Genomic DNA, 10,420 nt, shown 5'->3' with positions numbered 1-10,420 from the left:
GAAGACAGAAAGCCTTCTGTTACCGTCAGCTCTCATCGGATAGTTGTACGCCTGTACTATGGGACACTCTTTGCTGTTTATGTTGTACCATCAAACACATCTGGTCCCAGCTATGTAATCCAATGGTTTTTGAGTAGATAGTAATATGGCAGTCCGTATTTAAAAGACTACCAAATGAGCAGCTGCCATGATTGACTCTTTCTGTGTCCTCTCTCTTTCTCTGGAAAGTTTCAGTTTTGGTCTCTCTAAAGGGAATCCCCTTCCCATCAGTTTCTGTTTTTTTCATTTCCTGTATGGGAGTTTTATCCCATTGCATCAGTTTAGTTCACTTTTTTGGTATGGTTTTTAAAAATGTGTAAATTATGTATGCTGTACAGCAGTAATCGAGCATCAAGTTCATTATTTTTTTTTCTCCAATATAAAAGAGAGTACCCGGCTGATTTTTTTGTGTGGTAGTAATTTATACCTTTTTTAAACACCCCCAACAAAATGAGATCCCTAATGTCAATTGAATCTAGCGTTAATTATATAAGAAAAACGTGCGTTTTTGCCGTAACACAAAACATGAGGCAGATAAAGTAATTTGGTTTGGATTTTTGGATTCAGGAGGAATAGTTACCTTAGGGTTCCACATTTTGTGTCGATTCCTTAATAAAAACCTGTATTACTTCAAATAAACTGGAAAAAGAAGCCGCAATTAGTAAATTATTTAATAAATTGAAAAATCAATATTTAATAAACTAATTGTCAGACAGTCGAGATATTTGGCAGAAATAGTTATTTTGACATCCTCTCTTAACTAAATTTTTCGTAGAAATCTGAGATGAGTGGTGAACAACCCTGGTTGAACTGATATGGAATGACCCAGTTGTATGAAATTTGGTTCTCATTATTTAAGTTAGCGGGTGAACCTCTGGTGGGCTCGCTGATATATCATGTACATAGGAAAACTTGGGAAAACAGACTTATTTTTGCCGTAAATCCCCTCAAACATAACTACAATTATGTCTATTATACCTGTATACAATATTATATCTGTATGCAATATATTGTCTGCATCTCAACAGAGGGATCCTATAGCTACACTTCCTGACACTGCTTACACCTGGAATGTAATTCAAGATATAAAGTTAGAGCAAATATCCTTGTTTAGATTTCTTGTAATTCTAAACGTTTGACAACAAATTTGCTACTTCCATAAAAGTCAGTCATAAGATTTATTTTCATATAGATGCACCACAAGTATGCAATAGAAGAAAATTAGGAAACAACTCCTCCCTCCTAAAAAAACAAAACAAAAAAGTATTACATAGTTGTGCTTTTACTTGTAAGGATCTAGCTGCCACCTGAGACATATTTGTTTAATAAAGAAAACAAATCAAATAAGATATGATATGGCTTAACATTTAAATTCATAATGGTCTACTTGGTGTAACTTTATACAGATAAAGGGAACTTAAGACACATGTCTACATATTACCGTATATACTCGAGTATAAGTTGACCCGAATATAAGTCGAGGCACCTAATTTTACCGCAAAAAACTGGGAAAACTTATTGACTCAAGTATAAGTCTAGGGTGGGAAATGCAGCAGCTAATGGTATTTTTTATTTATTTTTTTTATTTTTTTTTAAAGCTCACTTCTGTTTAATTACTGTAATTGCAGTCAGAGTTTTAAACAATCAGGAAAATTACAGTCTTAACAAATGATTTCATAACTCAAATATTTCTATAGGGATTCTATGCACATGGAAACACAAAACAAAAGACAAGATCATTTGGAAATCACCTGGCAACTCCAACTAGGTAAAGAAAAAAAAACAGGGCAAAACAGGGCAAATTTAACCGCAAAAACCTAAATAAAAATGATAAGTTAAATCTATGAATTCATTTTTAGCAAAAGCATAAAGAACAGTACATGACAAGGAACATTCATAAATTATTATAAAATAACTAGGTACAACCTAACATAAATAACTCAAAGATAATTTAAGCAATACCCTAGGGTGCTCTTTTGTAATGTAAATTGATGCATCTGCAGATCATTGGGTTTGTGAATTAACCAAAAAATGAAGCTAGCTCCCTTTAGCTCTCTATCTTATATATAATTAACTAGATCCCCTCAAGTTCCATTATAGGAGACTGATTTACCAGAATTATAATTGTTTTTAATCTATGAAATTGGTAGTATTTTGAGTGATGTTTTTTATATATAGATATAGATATCAGCCTTTTACTTACCCCCGCAGTGGAACACACAGGAAGTTCGGCACTTGAGTTCCAAATGCAAAACTTCCTGTCAGTGGAACGCACATGCGTTCCACTGCGGAAGTTAACAGCTGAGGGACCGGAGACCAGGTAAGTTCACCCGTGTATAAGCCGAGGGGGCTTTTTCAGCATACAAAAATATGCTGAAAAACTCGGCTTATACACGAGTATATACGGTATGTGGTACTTGGGGTAAATGTAAATTTATGCAATGCCATAGTCGTTGTGCTGAGTAGGTTTATCTTTGCAAAGGGAGTTGTTTGCTTCAAAATATATGGGACTGACTTAATAATATTACTGCCTATTTAGAATATAGAATGTTATATTTACAAATAACAAAAATTTGTATGCTATTCAGATAATCAAAAAGTGTTTCGGAAGAGAAAATATACACGGATATATAATCAAAATGTACATTTTATTGGATGTAGTTCAAAACTATCACATCAATTACATTTTATAGTACAGTGCACTGGAGACAAATGCTAAAATGACAAAATCAATTTTAAAAAATACATAACATGAACATATTTTGTTTTATTCCCACAGGCTTTGCAGTACATGTATATTATTATTATTATTATTATTCAGAAGTGCACATTTTTACTATATATTTTATACATAAAACAATGTCAATAAATGAATATGACAAATGCTCCAGGTATATATAGTACCTACAGATTGAGGGAAGCGTGCCAAATTTAGTATGGTGAAAAACTTTGCTCCATAAGAGTAATTTGGGCAAATTTACTAAAACATCAAACAGCAGTAATACATAGCAACCAATCACTAAGCTAACATTTGATGGGTTGCCATAGATTACAGAACATGTTCTGTTTTGTGCATTAGTTTATTATATATGTATAGATGTAGAATTAGTACTAACAGTATTTACAAGTTCAATAAGTTCAAAGTAGTTAAACTGTTTAGAGTAAGCAAGGGTGTGTAATAGAAAACTGTATTGTTACAATATATTTAGCTATTTCATGGTATAAATCCACTGCTGTGCTTAAACTTAATTTCAAATCTCCCAGTTCAAAGTAGTGAAGTAGAAAACAGATTTCCAAACACATGGGAGAATGTACATTTTTAAAGGACAACTATGCCTAAAAGACAAGTTAGCGAGGAAAAAAGCAGGTAATAATGACATTCACAAATAAAATGTGAAAATTTAAGGAAATTATCAGAACTGAAGATATTGAAGATAAAGTTGTGACTGGAGAGGGAAATATTTTACTACAGACAGCAAGTTATGGCAACTTTTACATATATACCGGTGAATATAATACTTGGAGAAAGTTGGATGTATGATGTTTTATACACACATTTATTAACTTTTATGTGGGACTAAGAAAACAAAGCACCAAGCGAAGGAAGGTGAAGGCAATTACTTCCAAAACTCCTTTCAATTCAATAAACAGGGTCCTGCTGTATGTATGAAAAGTATGTGTACACTGTTGATGTGCTGAGCAAGATTCCTCTCACTAAACAAATTAGGTTCTAATTTGTTTGTTGCATAAAAAACAATGAAAGTAATCATGTGCTCTATGTAAAATTTACTATATAATTATGCTATTATTACAACCATAAAGCATCTTCTCAGGTTGATTAGGTGTCCACACAGTATACTATACACTACATACAACATTCACACTACACTTTTCTGATAGCACTTTATAGTTTATGGTTAAGTTTACAAAATATGTGAACTTGTTACAAACCTTCACAGCAGCTTCAACAGCCTGAAAAACATACTGTCTACTGATTTTGCAAGAAAAAAACGGTATAAAAAAGGCACATATTACACAAATCTGCACTAATCTGCTATGCAGAACTTCAACAAATCACTTCAAAACTGAAAATTAGTAACATGCACAACAAGAACAAGTACAGAACTTTGGCCCTCAACAAACTCCCACTGCACATTTTATTGGGTATTATTGCTTCGTAAAATAAATAAAATTAATTGCTGGAAAAAATCCCATGTTCTGGCCTTGCAAAAGCAAATCATTTTTGATCTATATTAAAACTGAACCTGTAATGTTAGGCTAAAATGGATTGAATAAATAAAGCACAGAGCCATTCTTTTGGCGATTTAAAGAAGCACAGTGCAATGAAGATGGAGAAACAGCTCTGTTTCAAAGCAGACCAAGTGAATTCATCTATTTATTAAAAAAGGCACAAGCATGGAGCATACTGCTATAACCTAGTCGCCAACCAAATATCTAAGATTAGTCCAAGACTAAGGATTTGTTCTCAACAATGTTTTTTTCTTCTGTTCTTTTCTGTATATTGATATGTCAATATGTATTCAATGAACTATTTAAATGATGACATCATTACATGTCTATGGGCCAGTTCATCTTGGAGGATGTAGTGCCCATAAGTTCCTGTCCAAATGCTAAGTCTGACTGTATCAGGAACCTGTATCTTACTCACAAACACTTTTACATGTAAAAAAACCACAAACATATCAATTTCTAAAAAGGACAAATAATCAAATGCATTAATCATATCAGTTTCCTCATTTCAACACATGTTAGTAAAAGGTAAAATTGGGATCAGTATGATCTCTGAAGGAGTGGATTGACGGTCAATTTCTAAAAATAATTAACATTTCTGTATTTTATAGTATAAAATACATATACTGAACAATATCTGATTACTGCACTAGTGGGCAAAGTATAGAAATGTTGTGCTTTACAAACTTCTCACACTGCTTGTTCCTTTTTTGAATGTAATCACCCCAGTAAATGCCCTGAATTCATTCTGAAGTAGTCATGCTGTATGGCTGAAATCTATCTATATTTACATTTTGTATATAGGATAATAATGTTCCTGTAAGATATTGGACAATATACATATGTAGCACGTATCCTTATACTGAGAGAACAATATGGAGTGGTAGGTGCATAATTCAGTCAGAACTAAATGGTGAAACTACCTGCACAGTGTATTGATTGCCAAAAAAAAAAAAAAAAAGGTAAATGCCAGCCTGCAGAACTTTTTTGGCCTGTGGTGCAGAAACAAAAAGTACAAGCAGAATCATGTTACTCCTTTAACCAACCTTTGGCTTCACCAAAATTCCCAGATTGCACTGGCTTTGTGAAAACATGAGAAGCTGTAGTCTTGCAACAGCTATAGTGCCAAATGTTGTTTATCTTGTTTTTTTAATAATGTTACAGTCAATGGTAAAATAATAACCCTTACTGCAAAAAAAATAAAACAAAAGCACATGGGGTATGGAATTGTCTAACCTTCACACACAAATTATGCTGCAATATTGTATCTATGAAATTACAGAGATAAATTATATAAAATATGTTAAACTTTTGGGAAATCATACAAACAATTGCAGAAAGTTAAATAGATTTTAGAGTTTTATATTTGGCACTATAACTTGAGAAAATATTATATAACCATAGTTTTCCATAAACCTTTGTGTGGTACTTTATAGTCTGACAGATCCCAATTTTAACAGACATTTCCAATTTTTTTTGTTTTGTTTTTCTTAAAGTTGCTAGCAACTATATGGATATAGCACATATGCTATAACCCAATTTCGAAAATGTTTGAGTCTAGTGCACAGAATGCTAAAGAAAAGTACAAGCTGGTTGTTTGCCATGTATTACAGCAGTAAAATGTGTACAGCTTTCAAATTGTTTATTGTGGCAAGCAATACAGTGTATTCACTTAGAAATCTATACACAATCTACTATGCATTGCAAGATAAATTGCTTTCATTTTTCATCTGAAATGTGCAAGTTACTTCTTCAATTATCCTTAGTAAAGAGTTGGAATATAAAGACATGATTGATTACATGAGGGATTTCTTCGTCAGGTAGCTATTGACTTTTAGTTGTTCCCCAGATAATCAGTCCAATAATTACTGCAAGTATAACAAGCACAATAATGATAATACAGATCTTCTTCCGGGACTTGCGCTGGGACACAAAGAAAGAAAGGACATAAAAAACAAGTTATCAATGGACAAGGCACATGTATGAATGCAAACCTTTCAGTAAATACGTATAGTAAATGTTTCATTTACAAAGTTGCTACCACAAATCGAAAAGCATATACACCTAAAAACATATTTTCTTTATTTGTTGTGCTTTTCTTTGCTAGATATATTTTGTTCACATAACTTATATTAATATGTACTTTTATATTACTTTTCTTAATCATCCAAAAGGCATCCGCTAACCTGTATATACCAAAGAAACAGGCTGCATCCACTAAGCCTTATACACTTAATGTATAAAAAGAGGATTTATGTACTTACGTTAAATCCGTTTCTCTGATTCCGTTTGGGGGACACTGCTTACCATGGGTTGTGGAGGGGAGCACGGGAGTTGGCACCTAGCTAGTTAACTTCAGCACTACTGACAGACCCCTCCCCTCTACAATCCCCCTGCCCCTTCCTGTTCAGTTAATTAAAAAGCCCAAGGAGAAAAGGCCAATCAAACAAGAACACACAGAAGAAAAGCAGAAGGGAGGGATCGCAGTGTCCCCCAGACGAAATCAGAGAAACGGATTTAACGTAAGTACATAAATCCTCTTTTCTCTTTCATCCAGTCTGGGGGACACTGCTTACCATGGGGACGTTCTAAGGCAGCCCCCTAAGGGTGGGACCACTCTGAAAGCCCCGCTCGTAGAGCACTACGAGCAAAATTTGCATCCGCAGATGCAAATACATTAAACTGATAAAATTTTGTAAAGGTGTGGACAGATGACCAGGTGGCTGCCCTGCAAAGCTGGTCTGCAGAAGCCACATTTCTCGCTGCCCATGACGCCCCTACTGATCTGGTGGAATGGGCCGTAAGTCTCTCTGGCACAGGACGGTTAGCCTTTATGTAAGCTTGCTTAATGGTTGCCGTAATCCACCTTGCAATGGACTGTTTTGAGGCTGGCCAGCCTCTTTTATTAGAATCATAAAGAACAAACAGAGAATCTGTACGTCTAATCTGAGAAGTTCTCTTGACATAAATGCGGAGAGCCCTAACCACATCTAACTTTTCCATAGACTGTTGATCAGAATGGGAAGTAGATGAAAAGACCGGAACTACAATTTCCTGGTTCAGATGGAAAGCCGAAACTACTTTAGGAACAAAGGAAAGGAGGGTTCTCAACACCGCTCTGTCCTCGTGGAAAACCAGATATGGTTCCCGGCAAGACAGAGCTCCTAATTCTGAAACCCTACGTGCAGATGCAATAGCTAAAAGAAAGACAACCTTCCAGGTAAGACACCTAAAATCTGCCATAGGTAATGGCTCAAAGGGAGGCCCTTTAAGCATATCCAGTACCAGGTTAAGATCCCATGGTGCTGTAGGCAGGAAGTAAGGAGGCTGAATATGTAAGACTCCCTGAAGAAAAGTCCTGACGCCTGGCAAGTCCGCTAATTTTAGGTGAAAGAAAACTGAAAGTGCTGAAACCTGAACTCTTAATGAACCTAAACGGAGGCCAGCTTCCAGCCCATCCTGAAGAAAAGCCAACAAGCGGGGGAGATGAAAAGAAGATGTGTGACAGGACTTATTTTCGCACCATCTAATAAATGCTCGCCAGATGCGATGATAGATGCGAGCAGAAACCGGTTTTCTAGCTCGCAGCATAGTGTTCACTACACTGGGGGAAAAACCCCTAGCTCTCCAGAGGCTGGCTTCAACAGCCATGCCGTTAAACTAAGCTGAGGTAAATTCTGGTGACGAAAGGGACCTTGGAGAAGAAGGTCGTCTCGTGCCAGAAGACGATATCCTTGCCCTACCGCCATGGATATTATGTCTGCGTACCACGCTTGACGCGGCCATGAGGGAGCTATTAGAATCACCGGGCGACCGCCTTGCTTCACTCGTCTGAGTACTCTGGGAAGCATGGGAATAGGGGGAAACAGATAACCCAACCTAAATTCCCATGACATGGACATCACGTCTACCGCTATTGCTAAGGGATCTCTTGCCCTTGCGCAAAACCTGTGAACTTTCCTGTTGTGTCTGGAGGCCATAAGATCTACATCCGGAAGATCCCACCTCTGAACTAGAGACTGAAATACTTACGGGTGGAGGGACCACTCCCCTGGCATCATCACATTGCGACTGAGGTAATCGGCCTCCCAATTTTTTATACCTGGAATGAACACAGCCGATATTGCTGGAACGTACTGTTCTGCCCAAAGGAATATCTGAGCTGCAACTCGCATTGCAGCTGCACTCCTGGTTCCTCCCTGTCTGTTGACATATGCCACAGCCGTGGCATTGTCGGACTGAACTCTGACTGGGTGGCCCTGAAGGAGAGGAAACCCCCCCAGAGTCTGAAAGCACCATAAGGGGATTAGCAGATCTAGTCCGCCTTCTTTTAGCAGGCGGGGTGTCTGGGGATTCAAGTAACTGGTTTAGTTTGTCCAAACCCTTTATAAATGCTGTGGACCATGCCGGTTCTGTGGGAACAGGCCCCTGGTCCGTAATCAATGAGGAAGGTCCTGGTATAGACATTCCAATAGAACCTGTGGTAGCAGGAAGGTCCAATGAACTAGCATTATTAGCCGCCGAGGCTACCACACTAGATAGCAACTGAGTAGATTGTGATATCATCTGTGCTAAAGAGGAAACCGACTGTGTCAGGGAGGCCACCCAGGCCGGTTCCTCGGTCAGTGGGGCTTGAATATGCTGCGTTTGCGCAGGGGGGACCCCTGCTTCACAGACAGAGCAGAGCGCCAACGGGTCTTTTGCCCACATGGTAATTTTACATTACATTTTGAACATGTAAAATACTTTGCCATAGGGCCCTTTCCTTTATCTGTCATTTTATATAAAGGAAGGAACACCAAACACACAGCCTTAAATAGTTAATTTAGCTGAGAGAGACAGAGACAGCTGAGAGAACAGTGGAAAAAAACAAGTAATCAACTAATCTAACATAAAAGTTGTACTTGTAATTTGTTAAACCAAAAAATAATATATTGGCAAGTAGGAGAACTACAATATAACCCCTACTAGCCCACTTTGCAATCAGCAATTACAATAATATGAGATTAAATAAATCAGATACTTAGCCCACAGGGCAAACAGGGGAGAAGTCAAACAGCAGTGTCCTGGTGCCTGCTCCCTCTGATCTGTGTCCTTTCCCGGGCTTCTCTTTGGCGCCAGAAGGCCGGGTTAGTCCAATATTTCTTGGAGAGTAGGGGAGCTCTATGTTCTAGCTCCCCCCTCTGATAATGTTGTCTCTCTGAATCTTTTTAGAAGCCACCTTTGGAAAAAAAGTGTGGTGTACGGCAGAGTAGTGGAGACCTCAATTGAGGTCTCCGCAGCGGATTTGCACCCCGATGCCCCCTCCTATGTATGAGGAGGGATCTTGGTATGGCCCCCTTCTGCTGTCTCCTTTCCTCTTCTCCGCGGAATCCAAGATGGCCGCCGGCATTTAGATTCTTCCGATAACCGGCACTCCATGCCCGCAGTGGCAGCGCCGGTTATCGGGGAGGCTCCAAGAGTGACAGCGGTCCGGAGAGACCGCCTGTCACTCTGTTTTCAGGCACCTTATTTACTCTGCAAGTGAGAGCCTCTGGCTCTCATCTTGCAGAGCTGTGTCTGCGCTGCTGTTCTGGGAGTGTGTTTTCTATAGTAGAACACACTCCCAGGTCTGCCACCAAAAGAAGCTCTTCCTATTAAAAAAAAGGAATCTAATAAAATAAATTTAAGTGAAAATAAAATAAAAAAACACTAGCAGTACTAAAACACAGCCCAACTCCATGGGCACCAAAAAAAAAAACTGAACAGGAAGGGGCAGGGGGATTGTAGAGGGGAGGGGTCTGTCAGCAGTGCTAAACTTAACTAGCTAGGTGCCAACTCCCGTGTTCCCCTCCACAACCCATGGTAAGCAGTGTCCCCCAGACTGGATGAAAGAGAAAACTGTTTAATTCTAATACATTACTTTTATCATGTATTGTACTCTAAAACATTTATCATTCTATGTCGGTGGTACACAATGTAATTTTGAATCAGAAAATGTTGACTCATAGGACATGTCCACTTTAATATACTTAAACTCCAGTTACTGTCTGTGAGTACAAATTGCTGGCCACATGCATAACACTTTTTTTTCAAAACCCCTCTTAAAATATATTTCTGTAAAGCCCTGAAACAAAATGCATTGTTTGTA

The 10,420-nt window shown here is 37.9% G+C and overlaps 1 protein-coding gene across 1 annotated transcript in view; it reads right to left on the bottom strand.

Moving 5' to 3' along the window:
* Window positions 1-2,668: 2,668 nt before the first annotated feature.
* STX7 (syntaxin 7) overlaps window positions 2,669-10,420 on the bottom strand; it is a 48,411-nt gene continuing 40,659 nt past the window's right edge. Inside the window, exon 11 of the mRNA XM_075192410.1 lies at window positions 2,669-6,213. Within this exon, the coding sequence (XP_075048511.1) occupies window positions 6,115-6,213 (99 nt within the window). The 3' untranslated portion in view covers window positions 2,669-6,114. The remainder of the gene's footprint in view (window positions 6,214-10,420) is intronic.

The sequence above is a fragment of the Mixophyes fleayi genome, chromosome 12 (assembly GCF_038048845.1).
Source record: "Mixophyes fleayi isolate aMixFle1 chromosome 12, aMixFle1.hap1, whole genome shotgun sequence".
NCBI lineage: Eukaryota > Metazoa > Chordata > Amphibia > Anura > Limnodynastidae > Mixophyes > Mixophyes fleayi.
Note: the sequence above shows the minus strand (reverse complement) of the source record. Positions and strands in the feature narration are given on the sequence as shown.